Source organism: Anguilla rostrata, chromosome 5 (assembly GCF_018555375.3).
Source record: "Anguilla rostrata isolate EN2019 chromosome 5, ASM1855537v3, whole genome shotgun sequence".
Lineage (NCBI taxonomy): Eukaryota > Metazoa > Chordata > Actinopteri > Anguilliformes > Anguillidae > Anguilla > Anguilla rostrata.
This window is the reverse complement of record NC_057937.1, coordinates 44,503,347-44,524,026: the sequence shown is the minus strand read 5'-3', so window position 1 is coordinate 44,524,026 and position 20,680 is coordinate 44,503,347. Positions and strand designations below refer to the sequence as shown.

The following is a 20,680-nucleotide window of genomic DNA, read 5'->3' as shown; positions in this document are numbered from 1 at the left end:
TTATGAAAGTGGGGCTGGAGAGAGTGCCGGCATCTGTAAACAGTTTGAGGCCAGCAGAAGACTATGGAATTAACCTGCAAGGCTAACAGCTTTCACTTCAAGTCAGGTTTCATTTTAATTTGCTGACATATTATTCCCACCCTTACAATGAGGAAGGAAAGTCACATAGGCCATTTGTTGTCAGTGTATAGCTATATTTAGTGTATATTCAATGTAATCACATTCAGCATTGTCCTTGAATTTCAGTAATGGATTTAAGCAAGTACACTATTTTTGTTCATTACACAATCTGTTTTTCTGTGACTGCGGACTGCAGTTATGTAAGAAATGTACGAGGGAAAAAAGCTCAGCTGAAGCTAAAATCCAGTAAAATCTGATGCTCAAAGTCTGGAACAAAGCACACTTCCAAGCCCAAGTGTTCACAGCATTCTGTAGACAACAAAAGAATGACTCACTATATAGGTCTACACTCTACTTCTATAACATAATTCAAATTAAACTGACATGTAAAATGAATGCAGTTACATTTTTGGTGATTCTAAATGGCATTTCACATATATTAGCAAGGTGTTCTGTTCCAGAATACATATAGTATTTTCCATGACAAATCCCCTTCTAGACCCTGCAATCCCAAGAGAGGCAAAGACTTGACATGCTACAGCAGTAGAGAGGATACAGAGTCATACTTAACATGTTAGTAGTCCCGTGGGCATCCTAAAGCCTGTTAAAATGTCAATGCCTACACACAATCTTGCTTGACCCCTTTCAGTGCCTGCTACTGCTTATTTGCATCCACTGGAAATAACTTTTTTTTCTAACAGCCAAAATTAGAACCTTTTAGAGAACTGTGGCTGTCTGCTTCTGTTCATATGGTTACACCACCTTGAAACGTTTGACATTTGGAACTCCAAAACTGCAATAAATCATAGTAATTCAGTGAAAATCTGGGTGGCACACCATAAAAGAGAGAATAAATACTTGAATGTAATGTATATTAATATTTATTATTTTTTTGTAGAAAATGATGTATTTAGCCAAAATTAACCATTGAAAAAACAATCACTATTATCCCAACTGAAATCAACCCTGATCAACCACATAACTGCTTTCAAGACACCTTTCAAATGTAGCTACCCAGGGCTTCATGTTACCATACTACATGAAATACCCAATGAAAGCCACATTGGCAAGAGTTAGTTGAAGCAGGCAGTTTAATATATAAATGATTGAAGAAAATAACAAGCACGTAACCGTCCAGACCCACGGCGCAACTCACTTCCGCAGACACATTTTAGCTGGCACCACCTGCGCATGCGTCTCACAAAACGTCCCTCAAAGGTCGTCCATGAGTGAGTTAGTGAGTGACCACAATTTGCCGTGCTTAGCCCACTCCGTGGGAAAAAGAAATCATTTGAATAAACGAATTAAGGTGGTGACAGCTCATGCTACGTAGCAATCCGTTTGAGGGGTGCACAGCAAGCAACAGGGCCGATCCGCTGAAGGATTTTCTTAATTAATTAGGTCCTAATTAGCGCAATCATATCTTGATCTGACCTATCCCAAATCTGGTACGCGGACTGAAGTAAAAAGAGCTTTTACTCAGCGCAGTTATCCAGCTAATTCAGTAATCATGCTTCGTGAAGTACCCCCGTGAAGCACGCAGAGCAGCCCCCCAGAACCGGAGTTGTGCACCCCTGCCCTACAAGAACCCGTGGCTTTTCACCAGCATAAGTGTGCAGTGGATTGTGACATTGTTTGAATTGTTTTCATGCTGATTACGATTGCGACATACGGCAACAATACTTTAGATTGAGCGTGATACAGATATTCCATTCTAAGTGCCGTCTAAACTTGCACGGTGTTTTAAGCCGCCCTGGAAAACGAACGTATTCTGATAACAGAACAGTAGCAACCCATTTCAGTGCGGTTTATAAGCTTTGGAAGAATGGAGTTCGGAAAAAAAAAAATCAAAACAAACGTCATCAGCGCGGTGACGTCGGAGCCAGCCTCAGCAGCATTTCACAGCGGTGCTTGCAATAATCCCTTCAATGAAATATACATTCCATTTGGACAATAGTCTGTCTGATATGTGTAGGCTATACAATAAGACAGTTATCTCAAAACGAAGCCCCGCTGGTACAAAGTTAAAGTCAAGCGTACAATTCTGTTTTCTTTTCTTTAACATGAAATGTTAAAAATGAGTCATGAAATATTCGACATTTAGCATTCCGAGGTGTATAAAGCGAGCCGGCTAACAGTGGATAAACGTTATTTCTTAATGCAAAAACTACGTTGTTGCTACACATGTAAAAAGAGATTTCATAATTGCTGGTAACATTATTTTATGCGCGTGCAAACGAAATGACAGGGTTATTTTCAGCGTCTCGCAGACGTCTTGCCATCTTGCTAGCTATAACAGCTAATAACCGAACACGACAGTAGCCTATGCAGCATTAACGCTAACATTGAAGAAGGTCCGTGTCCGGGTTCTGTGCGCCAGTTCTTGCTCGAGTGCAGTTCTCGCCTTGGCTTTGGCAACAGAAAATTAAGTAATCCCACTGCTGAGTACACGTAAAGCATTGACACGTATTCATATACAAATCCCGTTCGCTACCTACAAATTAACTGGGTAACGGTACTAAACGTGATAGCAAGTATGACAGCTTTTCGTTTCAAGAAAACCAAAAAAGCCCTCCATTCATTCTCAGCTATTGTTAAATAAGGCACATTTTCTCCATCGTGGGTGACAGGTTCACACTGATTGCAATAAGAAAGATGTATTTGCTCAAATCCTAGACCAATTAAAGATTACAGAAAATGGTTACAGCACAGGGGTAAAATAACAATATGCCGCTACATGTAGCACGGGCACATCCAATCCTGTTTTACCTTTGTGTACAATTCAGACGCTGCCATGACGGTCGACCCAGCCATTCTCCAGTCTTGTTTTAGTAGGCAGGATACAGCATCAGAAATGCGTTACTTTCAACATAAGGTTTTCTCTGAATGAAAATGATCCTTTAAAAACAAACGTGGAAATTTTCAAAATGAAGCAAGTATCGCCATAGTTTAAAATCACGCTATTTAAAGTCTCTGTGCATTCTGGGTATGATGGATGAAATGATTCAGTAAAATCCGTTGTTGCTATGGGTTTGTAATAAAACTAGTGCGTGCTGCCTCCCAGCGGCAGTGATTCATTTTCACCGAATGTGCTAAAGCAGTGAATGTAGCACTAGGTCATTTAGCATAATTTTCAAGATCACATTTTTTGTGTGTTTACAGCAGATGTAGGTAAAAATAAATATTTATGTGAATCTGATTTGTGCGTGTATGTTTGTCTGGTTTTCTGTTTAAACTTGTGGAAGACCTTAGCTATGTCAAAATGCTACTTTGAAGGCCAAAAATATCGTGGGGCCACATTCACCTTAACTTGTAAGGTTCAAACCTTTATGTTCAGACATTTTCAAGCATATGTAATCGTAAATTAAGTCTCCGAGAAAATCTATCCAACAACCGGCAGTTATTTTATTTAGCAAGTTAAACATAGATAGAAGCAGACAACATAAGTAATACTTTATGCACGGCTTTCATATAAACTTTCATTACACAAAATCATTACTGAATGTGTAATGAAAGCTGTTAAAAATCGATCACACCACAAAGACATAAACCAATCCATTTGGCAGATCTGAGCTATGAACCTCAAAAGATGTTTAGATTAGTTGTCTACACAAGCCATCTTCCTTGCTTAGTTTTCAAATTGAATGGCGTTGTCATACTTTAAAATTTTTCCAATATCTCAGCAGCCTATAACCATATAGCTTGTTCTGTACTACATAGTGAACCTCATGTACCTGGAGGGCAAGCCAGAAATAACCAGCTAACAAGTCATGTGCAAGACAAAAAAATACTGTAGTTCCAGGCAGCATAAACACACATCTCAAACACTCACATTTTTACCTGTCAGATGTAAATCACCTCCATAGTACACTCATGGCATTATTGTCTGTAAATGGAAACCTAAACGGCAGATTCCTGTGTAGCAGAGGGTACCATAGTTTTTTTACATTGTGGATTATTTGCTAACAGTTGTTTGGAAGGCAAAAGGGCAGAGACATTAGTGCAAAACTATTTTATTTACAAAAATGGCACAAAAAGTGACTGCACAGTCAATGCACATGCATACTTCAAACATTTCATTTAGTGAGTTACCCAACCACAAAATCCAAAGGAGACTGGTTTCAGATCCATTTTCAGCACACTCCTAACTAGGTTAACTTGGATGTTCCCACAAACGGATGTATTTCCCAAGAGAATCTGTGAGTGATAATGCTGACTGAGGGTTTAAGGCCATTTTGTAATTGAAGATTGGAGCAAACAAACAGCAGCCTTTTTTAGAATCTAGGGTCACACATGCTCTTTATAATATGGTCCTCAAGCAATAGCCGTGTGGTCCATTCTTTTATTTTCTGACCTATATTTAAAGTATATAAAACAAAGAACATGGCCGTGACTAGAAAGAGTCAATTGACAATATTGGGGGTTATATTAAACCATTCGAGCACATTACTTCATAATTTATGAGGACATAAGGAATGGTACAGTAAAATGTAAAATATTCTAAAATTCATTCCTCCCGTAACTTCCACACAAGGAGCTATGTACACTTCCAATTAATATTACTACAGTACAGTTAACATTTGAGCAGACTGATAGCTTTCGACTGTTTCTGTCGCTAGCTGACAGACGCCACTGGAGTTGTTCTTTAGCAGCACTACTTCACTGCACTCTGCCCACTTCTCAAAATGTTCCTTTCAATGGAAGTGAAATGAGGAAAGGAATGAAAGCTAACACGAAAGAGGACAAAGATAAAGTTGGGGAGATGAAAGAACAGAACGGAGAACTAAGCAGCACCGTTTAAGGCTGCCATCAACCAGCCAGTTTACTGGCCACTAGAGAGGGTTTCCTCTGAGGCAGGTCCTGAGGGGTGGGGATGTGGTCTCCGGTGATCTCCGTCTTCTCCGCCATGGCTGCAGGTAGCTGTTTGTTCTTCATCTTGGCCTTGGCCATGTTGTAGTCACCCGAGTCAAAGTACTTTTGCTGAAGAGAGGTTAATAAATACAATGTTAGGGAAAGCAGATGCACATTACAAGAGCTGATATGTCCAGTTGACACAAAACTGCAGGACTGCAAACCTCTTACAGAATCCATTTACAAAATGCACAAAGGCTGTTGTACACAAACGCTTTGAAGGGCACTTACGGCAATGTTGTTCTCTTGAAGAAATTGGCCATAACCATAACTACACTGAATACCACTCAATCAGGCCCTGGTGCGGCTCACGGGATATTAAGCCTATATTTACCAACAACATAGACTGGCCAGTTTGTCTGGTGGTGTATTTACTGAGGGAATTCAAGAGAATGTGGTAGCTATGAGCATCAAAAGAATGATGTTTTTCAAAAAATACATCTTTCATCTTTAAAGTTCTCAGGACAGGGCACTACAAAATCAATACTCCACTTTCCTTTCTTCTTGCTTTTCTCAAAGCTAAACTGTCTTTCAAGAGTTTGTGAAATTCAATCTGCCTCCTGCTGACAGATCCTTTTCAGAGCTTCTAGTAATTGGTGCTTAAAAAAATAAAATAAAAAACAGAAATGGGTTGAAATACATAAGTTCAGACCATCTATAAATTCCACACAAAAAAAGAATCAGAATAAACTGGCTACAGAGAATTTCTTATTGAATATAGGGGCTCAAAGACAAACAAAAGAATGACTGTGGAGTCAGTATCATACAAACCAATAAGAAATTGAATTCCTAATTTCAGTTCAAATGTAAGGCAAAATATCTCTGCCAGAAATGGTAAACTTACGACAGTCTTGTTCCTTACTGCAGACATTTGCGCACAAGCCATTTCAATTCAATGCCTTTTTGAATAAATTAATATAATACAGAATGTCGCTGTCATTCAATTTAATACTAATACACAATATGAATTTTAGAATCCTTTTACAGCAGGGACTCCCAAACATTCCAAGCCAAGGACCCATTTAATGAGTCCCATTTTCTGTGACCCATCACTTTAAAAGGCAGTCAATACACCTTCACATATGGAATTTGTCAAAAGTGTTCATTATATGAATAAACACGTACACAGTGCAACGTTTTACTTTAAATGTGTACATTTTTTTGGAGTACGCATTAATTTTTTGCTTTCATTTTTTAAATCATACGGATCTTGTGATCCAGTCTTATGACCTCAGGTTTAAGAATCACAATTTCAGAGTACACAGAGAAATGCATTAGAACTCACCCCCTTCTGAAGTCGTTTCCTGAGGAGGTCAGAGCCCCCGGGTTTGGCTCCGAGGTTGGGGTACCGGGCCTTCAGCTTAGCCTCCTCCATCTTCTCTGGACTGATCACCTTATCGTCCATTTCCTATTCAGAGACAGAGGAAGAAGGTGGTGTCAATCATTACAAAAATCATTTAGCGCCTGGTGATTTACAGTGCTGGCCCAAAACCAGTTTGTACAGAGTAAAAAAAAACCCCATAGAGTATTTAGGCCATCAAACCATTAACCTCCATAACGCCAACACTGATCAAGTGAATGTTCATTTTCCAATGGCAAAGTAGACTTTTTAATGGCAGCTGACAGAAATAAACTATTTCAGGAGTACTATATAGACTTGGATCAAAAACACAAGTGTAAACACACCGAGAATAACACAAAAGATACAACATTTGCATTCGGGTAAAAGGAGGTAGGAGATGGAACAGGAAAATGACATGAGGTCCTGTCAAAATGCAATAATGATCAAGGGTGGTCACCTTAAGATAGAGCTCAGAACACAATACCACTCAGAACACAATACCACATGTTCACACACCCCTAGTATAAAGATATATATTTTTTAAAAACAACTATTTAAAAACTGTTTTAGGTGCAAAATTTCCACGCAAGCCTAATCAAATCCATTGCAAATATAAATTACCATTACAGTATACATGTTCCACATGGCCACTAAGGGCCTATGGGAGTAACATTCAACACAATTCTTCGCAAAAAACTGGCCTGGTCAAAGCCTGGCAGGGTATATAAATGGCAACAAAACTGTAAATTATAGCCTATTTGTTTTAAAGCGACCTTGCAAAAGAAACATAAATACTAGCTAGAAGATGTGAAAAGGATGTACTGAAGCCCTTTTTGTGCAAGTTACAACCTGCTGAAACGTGTCACTTAGACACACTGGAATAAAATAGCTACGAAAAGGAAAAAAAAGAAGAAATTGTAAGGTTACACAGCGTTACAGCAGTATTTGTGATTTCAACATGGTCCTTTTCTGGTCTGAAGATTTCCTGTTTACTAGATAGATACTCAGTCATCTTGATAGCCAGCTCACTGTAAATAATTTCTAACATAACTGTTTTTTTTTTTTCCTTCTATGAACTACTACTATAATAAAAGTAAGTCATCAAGGTAACTAATAAGTTAACTAACAAGGTAATTTTCACGCAAACTGGGAATGGCATCTAGCAAGCCAAGTTATCCTAGTGCTAGCTACTTCGGATATGTCAAACCATTTCAGGATTTCAAAAAACTTTGCCAACAGCCAATTAACGTTAGCACGGCTGGCTTGGTAGGCACTGTAATCATGGTTCTACCTGGCTGTTCGTTTCTGCATCCATTCACTCAGTAAACCAGTTAGCTAATCTCAGTAACGTGTCAGAAACATGTGTACGGACAAGCAACATGTCAAAAAGTTTAAGTATAATTAATGTTGCCAACTATCAAATGCCAATCATGACCATAATCATTAGCTGCTAGCGCAAAGCGAGCATCTTAAAATAAAATACCAGCAACCACCGTACTCCCGAACATGTCGTGACGAACAGTGGAGCTGGCTAGCCCTCATCTGCCCGGCACACGAGCCTTCATATGCAATGAGCACGCTGTGGCTTGGTCATTTATTTGACCAAGGAGCAATGTAGTTAACCTTCAGATAAATATAAAATCACGGAACCAGCTAATGACCTAGCTAAATCCTTATTCACGCACTTACGTTAGCTAACAAGCAGGTTTAGGTTGCAAGCTAACAATTAACCTAACTCATAACAAATAACGGTAGTCTAGCTAAACAAGCTGATTCTGCGGTCTTTTACCTGTTGTTCCTCAGTCGAAGTCTCATCAGTAGTCCTTGCTCCTTCAATATTCTCGGACATAGTTGCAAAGTAATAGAAATTAATATAAGAAAAAAACAGAGCTACCCTTCCCGTCCTTCCTTGACAAATTGTTACAGCTTTATGTTTTTTACCTCCTCCCGCAAAAAGATGGCTGCGCGATTTAAAACGTCATTCCCCTAGCCAATGGTTTTCCATGTCCAATGTATATATAAAATGTTCATATTTCAGAGTGAAGTTACATTCCATTTTAAACGTATGAAGCAAAATATGGTTCTATAGATGCATGGTTAAATTATTTAGTTCATTTCATTTTAGTTTAAATTTCAAATAAAATATAGGAATTGTAGTTCAGTGACGTAGGAATTTGCAAATAAACCTTGAACTTTCAAAATCCACCAATCAGATTGGTTGGTTCGATACTGTCAAGGTTTAACTACGTCACTAGACCGTTGATCAGATCAGTGCAAAGGACAAACCTGACGACTATACAGGGGACTTGTAAGTGGATACTGATGCTCAGAGCACTATAGTAATGTTTCGTTTATCCCTGCGCACTTCCATAAGCCGATCCAGGACAAACCGGGACAGTGACTTTCAAATAGCTCAGGGTGTCTTTTAATTATCTGAGAAGTGCGAGTAGTGTACGCAGTAATCGATTTTTCTTCTTATAATATTTGATTATTTTGAAGTGACCGGATTGGTTCATCAAATTCACCGTATCCGATCTATATAGTTGGCTACTTGTAAATCAATTAAAGTCAATCTGTACCACAATGTGTGCAGCATTTTAAAATGCAGTGTGGTTTTTAAAATACAACCAAATAAATGGTAAATGGACTGCATTTATATAGCGCTTTTATCCAAAGCGCTTTACAATTGATGCCTCTCATTCGCCAGGGCAGTGAGGGGTTAGGTGTCTTACTTAAGGACACTTCGACATGCCCAGGGCGGGGTTTGAACCGACAACCCTCCGACTGCCAGACAATCGGTCTTATCTCCTGAGCTATGTCGCCCCCATTTCAAATTCTAATTATGAATCTTTGAGATCAAAATAACTGGCATAGAGGATGGATCCGTGCCACTATGGAAACGCTACTCAGTACTAAATTATTGGGTTTCTGCTGGTTTCAAAGGACTAGGATGTGCTCTTAAAATATTGCTACTGGACTTATGTTGTCTTGCACCTACTGCATACAAGAAACCCAACACGAAGACAACTGCCACACAAACACAACCGCTACTACTAATACTACTATTCAGCAAGGAAATATTTTATTGTCTGTCAAGGGGTTTTCTGTTATTAGAATGGATACACAACAGAGTAATTAGCACCCCAAAATGGTATGTCTGCTGATATAATAATTAAATAAATTCTAATCAAGTATAGTGGAACGTGTCATGTCTTAACAGCAGTATCAAAGCTGCTAAACAAAAATTCAATTTACCACAAATAAACAGAGAGGTACACTTTTAAACATGGTTTTAATATATATTTCAGATCTCAATATTAATGTCAAAAATACATAGTGTGATTTACGCAGTTTGTCACTACATCATTATGCTTAGAATAACAGACATTACATGTGCAGTAAATGAAATATTTTAAATATTAAATAACCAACAAAGTAAACATGTAAACACTAAGCTACTAATGTATTTTCTTTCTATTGCAACACTTCCAGTAAAGTGGTTCAGTAACAGTACAAAACATGAGAATTGAATATGACTAATTTTATTTCCAGTTATTGTGGAAATACACAGTGCTCTTTTGATGTCATCTTGTCTTTGTCTCACTTGATTGTTTATTTTCTTCATCAAAGTGGCTCATGGTCAGTTGCATTTTGCTGCATATCCTCAGAAGAAAATATTTAGGTCTTAAACTGGAATTGGTTGGTAATCAAAATTGATTTGATCAGCCTGATCAGAAATGATGCACTGAACCTATCAAACCAACCATGAAATTATTTTAGATTAAAAGGCTTCTGGGTCTTTCCAATAGCCCACCAAGCTATTTCCAACTGGCTTACACACACATACACATATATGTGTGCACATGTGCAAATATGTAGGTCAAGATTTTCATTTAATGTAAGGTCCATAGACTGTAGACAGGGTTAGCATCTGGGAGAGAACCGAGGATCAGCAGGGGACTCTGTAAACGACTTGAGCTCATAGGCAGCACCACTGTCCACTTCCATTGATTTACGTGAAAACAGGAGCCGGATGTCTCTGTGGAGGTAGATCTTTCCAGATTTTGAGCTCTGGAACCTTTGAGAAATATAAAGTAAATAATTAGCCACAGAAGACTACATGAAATTTGTTTAACACTACATAACGTCAATAGGTTGTAAGCTCGCTGATTTCGGAAGGGGGGGGGGGCTTGTATCCTTACCTCAGATGAATGAGGTAACGCAAGGTCCGCTCCTGTCTCAGGGGGAGGGTCTTCCTGCTAACATGTCCATTGGTTTCCCTTTTTACGGGAACAGAGAAGGTCCTCTGTCTGAGGAATGTTTGGTGACTGGCAGGCATCTCTCTCAGATCATAGACCACCACAAACATCTTCACCACCGTCTTGTTGGGATTGAATAAGGTCTGACAAGGAATGGAAACCAGAAAGCAGATATGAATAATTTTTTCTAAGAACTCCATGATACTTAATTTGTTTAGACTTAATATGTGCATCTATTTGAATGACCTACAAAAAAACCAATACTATTTAATACTATTCTCCCTGAACAGCTACAGTACAGCCTTTTGAAATAGTGTAAAAATATAACAACAGAGAGTACACAACAGCTGAAGAGATCGTCCAGGAATATGAAGCCCAGAGAAGAGAAGACAGCCTGCATGGGCCACTGTTTTCCACTGTAACAAAAATAAATCTTCCTGATCATGTTTTACACTTTAGTGTGGCAATGCGATGTTTCTTACCAAGCTGGATGTGGGAAGCTAGCTTTTTGTTTGAAAAGGTTCAGGAAAATACATAATTGCATTGTTCTTACTTCCTGGGTTTAAACTGGATTTAAATTGTTGAGCTCACAATAGGCCATCACAGTTTCATGCACGGTCTATGGATGCATTATGTACCATCGTGATCACCCATTATTTTTCTTGACAACACTAGAGGGCACATTTTCCTCCAGTTCCACAACAATCCACTTCCCACTCAAATGCCAATACTGCACTGTGCTTTGTTCTCTTTCCTTTGTTCTCTGGGTTGTGTCAGTGCATATTTTTAATCTAGTAATTAAGACATTATTGTAACACTCCAAAACACTGAGATAAGACATAGTCCACAGCTAGTTTTAACTGCATTTACACTATTATACATGCAGTTTCCTGATTTCTTAATGTATTATAGGCTTATGACTTCATAAAAGCAATAGCATGTACTGAGCAATTAAGGGGATGTCATTTGAAAATTTTCAGCCCACTCATACCTGGAAAGTGTGAGAAATGTCAAGAGACAACATCTTTAAGCCTGGTTTCTAATATGAATGTAAAAAAGCAAAAGTGATAAATACATATTTATTTATAATTTATTATTATTTTTTTTTAATTCACTAGCTTCTACCATTTCCTTCCTTGATATTTGCATTTAAAGCATCACAGATTGCCAACTTATCAATTTATGACTGGAATGAAAAAAAAAAATCCAAAAAGAAGTTGAAATAATGCAGAAATGAGAATCTTACCACTTGAATTGTTCCTGAAGAAGGGACTCGATAACCCCTTTTACCAAGGGACTCCAAGTTTATTACCCCCTAAACAAAATAAGAAGAGAATGATAAAATAGATTATATAATTATGCTTCCCATTTACAAGGGCTGGTTTACAGACAATAATTGAAATTTGATGTTTAAACAGTTTATATCTAGTGTTTGCAAGATGTTAATTGGGAACCATTCAAATGAATTGATGTCAAAACATCATAGGGCATCTCACCATGTATGGGGAAGGTGCGTTGTCATCGGAGACACTGTAGAATGACACATCCACTGGAATGGTCATGTGACTGGGGCAAAACGTTCCACTGGCACCCACCTCTGCAGTGAAGCCCTCAATCGTTCCTAGTGGCTCCAGACGATAGTTCAGCACACACTCCTGCAGGCATAGAATTCACATACATTATCACTACCTGTATAATTTATTAAGCAGAGGATTCTGGGATTGACAGTAAGTGCAACAAATTTGCTAAAACAAGTCGTTTCAGGCCTGACTCTTGAGCATCGTTACTATATTTTTAATGAGGTAATCAATGCATTTCTCTTCAGTCTTACAGTAGACATCCCAATCTATCAGTTTTGCATTTTTCGAACCATACAATTACTCCGAAATGCATCAGTATCCCCAATGCTAAAACAAACCACAAAGGGGTCTCCTTCCAGAACCTTTGAATTTTGAGTGTAAATCTATGAGTGTATGATTTATAATCGATTTGTGTCACATTTTGTTTTACTTTGCAAAACCTTTTGCCAAAATACTGAGTCCTTTTGGTGCTGGAATCCCTTAAACAACAGAAACGAAAGAATGCAAGAACTAAATGCTTTCATTAAGTGATTTTTAAATTATTCATTATTTGGGGGGGGGGGGTTACCATTTCTAATTTAAGACCTTTAAAACAACTTTAACATTGTTACAGGTTTGTAACAAAAAAAAACCTTCTTCCGAAAATGATTTTACGAAAGAAGAACTGGACTTCTCCTAGATTTGTGTATGGGAATTTTTCTGTGTAAAGTACAGTAGGTACCTCAAAGTTCCCCAAAAGGCTGAGGCTCGCGGGGGGAGCGCTTGTGCTGAACAGCTGCTGGTTTGGCTCATCTGCGTCACTGTCTCTGTTCAAGCATACTCTGAAAAGAGGTTCATGAGAAGGCCAGGCTTTCAGAGTTTGCACACATGGTCAGACAAAGGAGAATCAGAGCAACAAGGATATTTGCATGGAGGGTCAGTACATTGACTGACATCCCGTTCAAAAATCAAAATGTCCTCCCTAAACAGGGTTTAACCATCGGAGAGAAACAAAGGCCCTGCACTCAACAGATTAATTTCTTATCTTAGTGCATAGAACTATGCCCAGCACACAATATCAGGAGATTAGATGTGGCCAGTTGGCCAATTTGATTAGAATATTTCAGGACATAACGGCAGTACATTAGTAATTATATTGACTGGCAACTTAATGAGGAAGATAAAGTATCTGACACAAATCAGTATAAATACATTTTCAACTAATGCAAGATTGTGCATTCTGATCCATAATCTGTGCTTGCAAAGTCAATGGTGGACAAACTGCATACGATCACTCCATACCTTCTGTTGGCAGCCCATGGCGAGCCATTGCAGCGAATTAGTGATGTGTCTAAATCAAAGTAGCCAGTCTGCGTTCTTCTTTGAGGAACCTGAAAAAGAACATTTTAAACCCATTCAATTACAAGTGAAGACAAAACATCTTAAAACGATCCTTTTCTTGACATGGCTCATAATATTATGGATACATTTAAAGAAAGCATTCTGCATAAAGCATCCACATTTAATGCAATGACCCTTTGAACACTGCCACTGCATTCAAAGTATTAAATGCAAATAAAGTACTTTTAGTAAATGCATTATGTAAATTCACAATTTACATTTAGGTAGGTAGCTGATTTGTTATATGAGAGTATTTGGGCATTAAGATAATCTATATGACAGATGCTCAGAGTAAGTGCCCATGTCTCATAACTGTCTCTATTTGGGAACACCAGCGGAAAAACCCCAGGCAGTTACTACACTATAAGTGAGCATTGTTCTGGAAGATTTCTATAGCAACGCAGTTATATAAGAAGCAGCTGAAGTTCCACTAATGTATTTCCAAAAAGCACACATTAACAATAATAAGCAATCAATCATAACTGAACACAGTGTTCCCTATTCATGTGTAAATATCTCGAAGACAGAAGTACGTTACTTTAAAAAACACTATCAACATCTTAAAAAGGGCCCTTAGGCCTTTTAAAAGCATACCAATTGAAGAGGGCCTGCTATGTGTTAACTGACTGTGAAATCAGGGAGTGTCTAAAAAAAGGCACGTTTGAGCCTGAGAGCCTAACTCACAGCGTACAGACGCTACCCACAGGTCATGCACTCGATACAACGGCAGAAAATGGAGGCTTTGTCCCTGGACAGAGCTACCTTCTCCAGACAGGAAGCAGGGGCTTTTTGGCCTAGCTGACGAAAATGAGTTAAGACATCTGGCTCAGGGCTGCACCTGACGCCATTGCATGAAACAGGAAGGCCTCTCTGCTGATAATCAGCCTCTAACTTAGCTCACATTCAACATGCGTGAAAATGGCATCAGAGCAGAGCCTCTCACCATACACTGCCTGGAGGCATGATATCGGAAGGTAAAGAAGCCACATGTAATGAGAGAAGCTCTTATTACTGAGTGACCGCAGTGCAGCCCTTACATATATCAGACAGTATGTACGCAATGCTGATTAGGATAGTAGGGGTAGAGTATCTTTACGAGAAGCGTTTTTATATCTTACATAAGTATAAATGACAGACAGGCTTGGTAAAGGAATGATAAAGCAAATAGCCTTGTGTTAGATCATGTAGGCTACTGTACGAGAACAGTGACATACCACAGGGGGGAAACTAAAGGTTAGACCATGATTAAAGTGAACTTAACTATCTTCATGTCTAATATAATACACTCATAAGGTGACACTCACAGGGCTGGAGAGCAGAGGTAGTCCGGTGCGGGGGTGGAAGGCTTTTATGGCAGTCCCATCCAGGGAGTGACGATTCTGCTTTTTCCAAATATTGCAAGGTTTCAAGGGAGACTGGCTGTTTGGTCTCTGTGCGCAACACAGCGAAAGAAATAAAGATCAGGGAGGGAAAAATCCCATATATACTATACTATATTACACCCTATATAATCATAACAACGTTTAACAGAACCATGGCAGATATGCACTTTTCACCTTATAAGCAAATCAGTAGCTGGAAAATTGAATAAAAAAGGAAATGAACAGATTTTTACAGGATTCGTGTCAAGAAATCACTGGGGGGAGCCATGATGTAAGTGATGTGTAATATGTAAATGACTCATCCCTCTCATTATACACCTCCAGAAGAGTAAAAGAAACACGCCGTGTGTATGACAGCTGGGTTTGATAGAGCTCCAGCACAATGACTCACCAGGACGTCCCCGTTCTGCGCCCCCTCCGCGTGGACCGCCCGCTCCAGTCCGCTGGCTCTCTGCTTAAGGCTGCCCAAAGTGCCGCGTGCAGAAGGGTCCTTGTTCTCGTCCCGCCAACGACCGCCCTGTGGATCGGGCTTCTCGCGGTCTTCAGAAAGGGTGACGTCTTTCGGAGAGGAGCGTTCAGGCCGTTGAGAACACCGTTCACCGCTCGGCAGGGCGCCAGGGCCCTTTTTGGCGTTTTGGAAACCGGGCGGCGCATTCTGCTCCGGATTCGTCGCAGCGTCTTCAAGTTTTACACAGGTGGGGTCCTGAGGTCGGTGGGGGCAGTCTTGTCGTGTGCTGTCGGCGACATTAATTCTGCTAATTGTGGAGTCTGTGCAAATGTGCGAGTCGCCGCTGTTCGTAGTAAGGGTGTCTAGAGAGGAGCCCTGCTGCGGCACGCTCCCTTTGCTCTGGCCACTCTCGCCTTTATTTGGTGCGTTGCCCTCTTTGTGGGTCTTGTATGTGCAGTGCAGAAGGCTGGTACACCTGTTCTGGGACTGCTGAAAGGTGTCCTGGATCAGCCTGGAAATGTCCTGTACGGCCTCTGATATTCTAGAAGCTTCCGTAGGGTCCAGGAGCAGCAGCTTCCTGCAGGCAGCTGGTTTAGGGGAAGGTCTCGGCTCGTCGTCCGTCCTGGCTTTGCCGGCAAAGCCCTGGGGCGTGTCTGAGGGAGAAGTCCAGCTCCTCCCGTCACGGGCGCCTTGTGGGGGGTCCCGGCCGGGGGCTTGGGCCTGGCCTGAGCCGCAGGACTCCTTGCTCTTCCTGAACAGGTCCTCGTCCTCGCGGGGCGTCCAGAGGGATTTGAGGCCCTGCGTCTCTGGACTGGCGAACAGGCTGTCGGGGATGTGGGGGGCGGTGGGGTCACAGTAATTTAAATGCTGGGCGATGCGGGCGATGACCTCCTGCCTCTCCTGGAGCAGGGAGCCAATCAGGGGGTTGGTCTCCATCAGGGGCGGCCTGCTGCCAGGCCTGGGGGGAGCCAGCGGATCTAGCAGGGAGGGAGACTTGGAGGCTCTGAGGGTTTCCTCCGGAGTGGGCTTCTTATAGCCTTCTGCCCCATTAACTGATGGTCCGTAGCCCTCTGGGGAACCGTGGAGTCTGGAATACAACCATTTCACCGCTTTGCCAGAGGGAAGGTCTTCCAGTTGCGGGTACTGGCGCGAATGGGCCACGGCCTGCGGGGCAGGGGACCGGGCATGGCGGGACGGCGACCCTCGCTGGTCGACGTCGGTGACGTCGCCGTCCTGCCTGGGTTTCGCCTGCTCGTAGCTCTTCTTCCCGTAGAAGGTCAGGCTGGTATGAATGCTGCACTTGAGGACCGGATAGTTGGGTTGTCGGGGGAGGGACTGGACGCGGACTTTGAGGGCGACGCTGTGGGAGACGTTCGGGACGGGGAAGGCATGCTCAGTGGGGGGCTGGGAGAAGTCCCACAGCAGCTCCTCATCGGCCGCGCTGATCCTAGGAGACACAGAAAAGGGCAGAGGATCAGTCGCCATGTCTAAAAAAGACCTCCTCCTGCATTCGTTGCGCATTCACCGCCACTGGACTGCATCCACTTTGAAGCCAACGCGCTCTCAAAATAACTGTTTTGAGGTTTAACATGGGTGGCGTTATATTGATTTCCCAGGGACCCTATTACTTTGAAGCTCACCTATACAGAATGTTCCTGGGAACGATGCCATGCGAAGCGCTCAGCCAGGCGCTGAGCTGGGAGAAGAACACGTAGGACCGCACCGCCAACAGCAAGGTCTTCTCCTCGATGAATCGATCTCCGCTCCTGTTCACAGACGCCGAAGAGATCCATGTTAGCACTCCCCTCAAAACCCTCTTGCCTTAATATGATACAACCTGTCAGAAACACCCCCTTTACAAACATAGAGGAAGCAATATCAAAGTGATAAAGTGAGTAATTAATCATCATTCACATCATTCACAAGACTTTTATTGGAGAGTTTTCTCTCAATTGCTATGTCAGTCTAATAGATATTTTCTCCTGAGCATGTTGCATACATGCACATGCACCGTCTGATGGACTACTGTCCATCCAGCGTGTTCTCAGGAACCCTGTGCCTTCTGGGTAAGGCCGTCTGTGGAGAACACCACCTCATCTGAGAGGATGCATTTACGGGATTGCCGCAGCTTTGCTAATGTTGACGGCTGCGCAAAGAGAAAGGCCCAGCAAGACGTACTGCCTGGGAACGGGCTGCAGGGTCCACCGCTCCAGCAGCAGCGCGTCCTGCTTGATGGCGGGGTCGGTGATGTCATTCCCTTCCGTGGTGGGACCGTCATCGCTATAGCAACAGTCTGGGAGCAGCATCACCTCGATCATGATGGGGATGTTGTTCCTCCAGAGGAGCATGACCTCCGAGCGCGTCCTTCTCGCCTGGCAGCACTATCGGAGCAGGACACACAGTCAGCCTACTCATGTTCCAATGAACTATGACTGCAGAGCCTAGTCTAATGACTGTGCCCAATCACATACAGTTTTACTAAAGTACCCAAAAAAAACCTGAAATATTTCTCACCTGACACACTCTAATCTACAGAGGAACATTCCAGACAGTGGTGAAGGTGGCAGGTTCTGTTCTGTTCTGAATCTATCTCACTACCCTTTCCCTTACAGAGGACCTTTACCTGTGCCACCTTGTCGCTGCACTCGTGCTTGGAGTGGACTGGCAGGGCGGACTGCGCCGGCGGGCAGTGGAGCCCCTCCGTGCGTCCTTTCACGGAACATTCTGGAGTCCGGCCCTCGGTTACCAGCAGCGACAGGAGCACCAGGAACTCCTCTGCGTCGTACTCAAAGAACTCCTCCGAGGTGTCTGCGGGACAGAGCCGACGGACGTTACAGGGTGAGACGCTATAGCGCTATAGCAGCTTCCATCACCAGTCTACCCCTTCCTCCTCTGGGGGGGAAACGCGCTGCTGGTCATTCAGTCGTTGAGTCATAACAGTAACGGCCATGCATGTGCACGTGAATTTCTCCATTTCATACTTCAGGCATGCGACAGTATCATAGGTCATAACCTGAAAAGAAAAGCTCACTATCATAGTCTAATTTTTATGAAAAATAGGCTGTTCCTGGGCCACTCTTCAGACGTGAACAGGATCTGCTCTCACCGCGCAGACGCAGAGCACAACTGCAATATTATCCAGCCGTGTTTAAAGAAATCCATACTGCCACTGTTTGCAGATATCGCTGAACCCCTGAACCATAATTACCCTATTGTTCCCTGGCAAACAGATCTGTCCAGTGCTTTCACAACAGCATAGAGACAAATCGCAGCCAGCGATATATCAATGCAGCAGCGGTAAAGATAAAAGCAAACAAAAACACGCAGTGACATATTTAGGACGACACAAAAACCTATAAATACATACATTTTATGGCCCTTTTGTTTAACTTCAGGGAATTATTAAAGAACTCCAAAACTAGGGCCTACGTCTCATAGCCTAGCCTTAACTTACGTTTTGCAAAATCAATTCAGGAAAAAAACCTTCAGAATGAATTCACAATATGAAAAAAAAATTCAGTAACTGAATAATTTTCTACTGGAAGCACAGTGTTGATAACCAAGACCTGTGAGTACAGCCATGTTGTGTCCAATGTGTGTTGGGCCAGTCAGATTGAGTCTTTTATAGTTTCCATATAGGCAAGTGACACACACATTTTATCTATTATCTTGGATCTCAGAGGGACCACATTTCTTGAACAACACAAATCTGGCAAATCGACAAGTGCAAAATTAGAAAAGTAAATAGGTCTATTTATTCTTGTGGAAAATAGTCCTTGGGCTGATTACAGTACATTATGAGGTTTTCATGTTTAATTCATCCCCTGACCAGCCAGCTCAAATACATTCTCAAAGTTTGTTGGAACAGTAAAATTACTACAACTGAACTGTCACTACAATTTGTGGTATGGAATAGACAGTCAGAAAGGTGTCCACTGTTGTAACTTACTAAGGGCTGCTAAAACTGCCTGGACTTAGCAGTCAGGCTTATTCTGCTCACTATACTGGTAACCAAATGGCCTCTGTAAAGCTACAGTATAAATCAAAGCTTTCTTTGCTTTCTTCTCTTTCCTTCTGTAACACATCTTCTCCTTACCAGGCGATAATGGAAGGACGCCATGCACTGTTTGATGCTCTGGGATAAACGTGTTAGCATATGCAAGTACACCCTTTTGAAAAGACGAGTCCTTACAGTGGACCCTTTGTTGGAGCTACGGCACAAAGTTCAGTCAAAGCTAGCAGACTGAATGGAAATTCAGCAGAGCTCTGTGAATACAGCAGATGCAGGCGTTCTTTATGACTTAAACAAAGGTCCCAGACAGTATTGCTTCCACTGAACTTTTCAGTAGTGCAGTGAATTTTCTGTGTAGTCATCATCATTGTCTTTTTTAGACTGCAACCAAACCCCATGCATTCTCTTAAGAGAATCTAAAGGATCTTTTCAGCCATCAAGTTAATTGATACTATAGGTTGCTTAAAGATGTTATATATCATGTTTATTGCCAATATGCTACAAACTGTAGTTCGGCCACATAATGCTACTGTAATGTCAATTCATGAAGAAAAGGAGAAAATTAACAGAAAAAGAAAAACTATGGTACTGGACCCATGGCAAGTTATCCCCAGCAAACTTTAATGAAATCAATTAAAATCAATTTAAAACCCATTTTGTACTATATTATATAGAAATATGTGCAGTAGGATAAACAGTTTTATAGCAAAAATAAATGTGGTTTTAAAAAAACTAAAACAAAATAAGCAGAGGACAAAGTCAAAACCCCAGACCATACAGACAGGAAGGTGACTATTTTAAGCACAGATTGAGTAGTTACACCCACATATTCTGAGTAAAACCACAGAACAACAACATAACTTTATACTGATCTGAGAAGACACTATAAAGATATATATAATGAGAGTATACTTGACCATCTGTCCACATCAGATGTGATGATAATTTTAGCTTTTTTAAACTTTGGCTATGCTAATTGCAGTTTTAATGACACTGTTCATATAGGGTGCTTGTTATTTTAGTGACACGCAAACAGGATTCCTGTTGTGTTTCCAGTGTCTGTTGACATTGGGTGTGGTAGCAGAAATGTATTACTGTACCATATGCAGGGCTGAATGAACTAGGTTAAATAAAGGACACAATCTCAGCTCATAATTCATTTTCTCCTTAGGGAGGCCTTTGCCAAGCACTCCATTTTAAGATCAAGATTGGAATAAATTGGCCATTGGGAAGATTTCTGGGCCGG

The 20,680-nt window shown here is 41.3% G+C and overlaps 3 protein-coding genes across 7 annotated transcripts in view; all 3 read right to left on the bottom strand.

Moving 5' to 3' along the window:
* Nucleotides 1–3,148, bottom strand: part of LOC135255365 (unconventional myosin-Va-like) — a 39,720-nt gene extending 36,572 nt beyond the window's left edge. For 3 of the 4 annotated variants that reach the window (XM_064336445.1, XM_064336446.1, XM_064336447.1), the window contains exon 1: nucleotides 2,890–3,148. In XM_064336445.1, the coding sequence (XP_064192515.1) occupies nucleotides 2,890–2,934 (45 nt within the window). In that variant the 5' untranslated portion in view covers nucleotides 2,935–3,148. The remainder of the gene's footprint in view (nucleotides 1–2,889) is intronic. The other variant, XM_064336448.1, reaches the window with a different exon arrangement.
* Nucleotides 3,149–4,117: 969 nt separating this feature from the next.
* LOC135255368 (cAMP-regulated phosphoprotein 19-like) lies at nucleotides 4,118–8,341 on the bottom strand. Its single transcript, XM_064336452.1, has 3 exons — nucleotides 8,163–8,341; nucleotides 6,317–6,439; nucleotides 4,118–5,100 (listed from the first exon to the last, which is right to left on the bottom strand). The coding sequence occupies exons 1-3, from the start codon at nucleotides 8,220–8,222 to the stop codon at nucleotides 4,930–4,932; spliced, it is 354 nt and encodes a 117-aa protein (XP_064192522.1). The 5' UTR covers nucleotides 8,223–8,341; the 3' UTR covers nucleotides 4,118–4,929.
* A 1,305-nt stretch (nucleotides 8,342–9,646) lies between these two features.
* LOC135255367 (atos homolog protein A-like) overlaps nucleotides 9,647–20,680 on the bottom strand; it is a 33,598-nt gene continuing 22,564 nt past the window's right edge. The window contains exons 2-12 of one of the 2 annotated variants that reach the window (XM_064336450.1): nucleotides 18,046–18,230; nucleotides 17,601–17,803; nucleotides 17,063–17,188; nucleotides 15,366–16,869; nucleotides 14,897–15,022; nucleotides 13,494–13,582; nucleotides 12,934–13,033; nucleotides 12,129–12,287; nucleotides 11,879–11,947; nucleotides 10,576–10,775; nucleotides 9,647–10,451 (exon numbers count right to left, since the gene is read on the bottom strand). In XM_064336450.1, the coding sequence (XP_064192520.1) occupies nucleotides 10,298–10,451; nucleotides 10,576–10,775; nucleotides 11,879–11,947; nucleotides 12,129–12,287; nucleotides 12,934–13,033; nucleotides 13,494–13,582; nucleotides 14,897–15,022; nucleotides 15,366–16,869; nucleotides 17,063–17,188; nucleotides 17,601–17,803; nucleotides 18,046–18,230 (2,915 nt within the window). In that variant the 3' untranslated portion in view covers nucleotides 9,647–10,297. The remainder of the gene's footprint in view (nucleotides 10,452–10,575; nucleotides 10,776–11,878; nucleotides 11,948–12,128; nucleotides 12,288–12,933; nucleotides 13,034–13,493; nucleotides 13,583–14,896; nucleotides 15,023–15,365; nucleotides 16,870–17,062; nucleotides 17,189–17,600; nucleotides 17,804–18,045; nucleotides 18,231–20,680) is intronic. The other variant, XM_064336451.1, reaches the window with a different exon arrangement.

Bases quoted from the DNA above. Each gene is read 5' to 3' on its own strand.
- LOC135255368 (XM_064336452.1), bottom strand. From the start codon at position 8,222: ATGTCCGAGAATATTGAAGGAGCAAGGACTACTGATGAGACTTCGACT. The intron at 6,440-8,162 runs GTAAAAGACCGC...GTCTCTGAATAG, and splicing joins CTTCGACTGAGGAACAACAG to GAAATGGACGATAAGGTGAT. The intron at 5,101-6,316 runs GTGAGTTCTAAT...ACCTCTCTTCAG, and splicing joins GGAAACGACTTCAGAAGGGG to CAAAAGTACTTTGACTCGGG.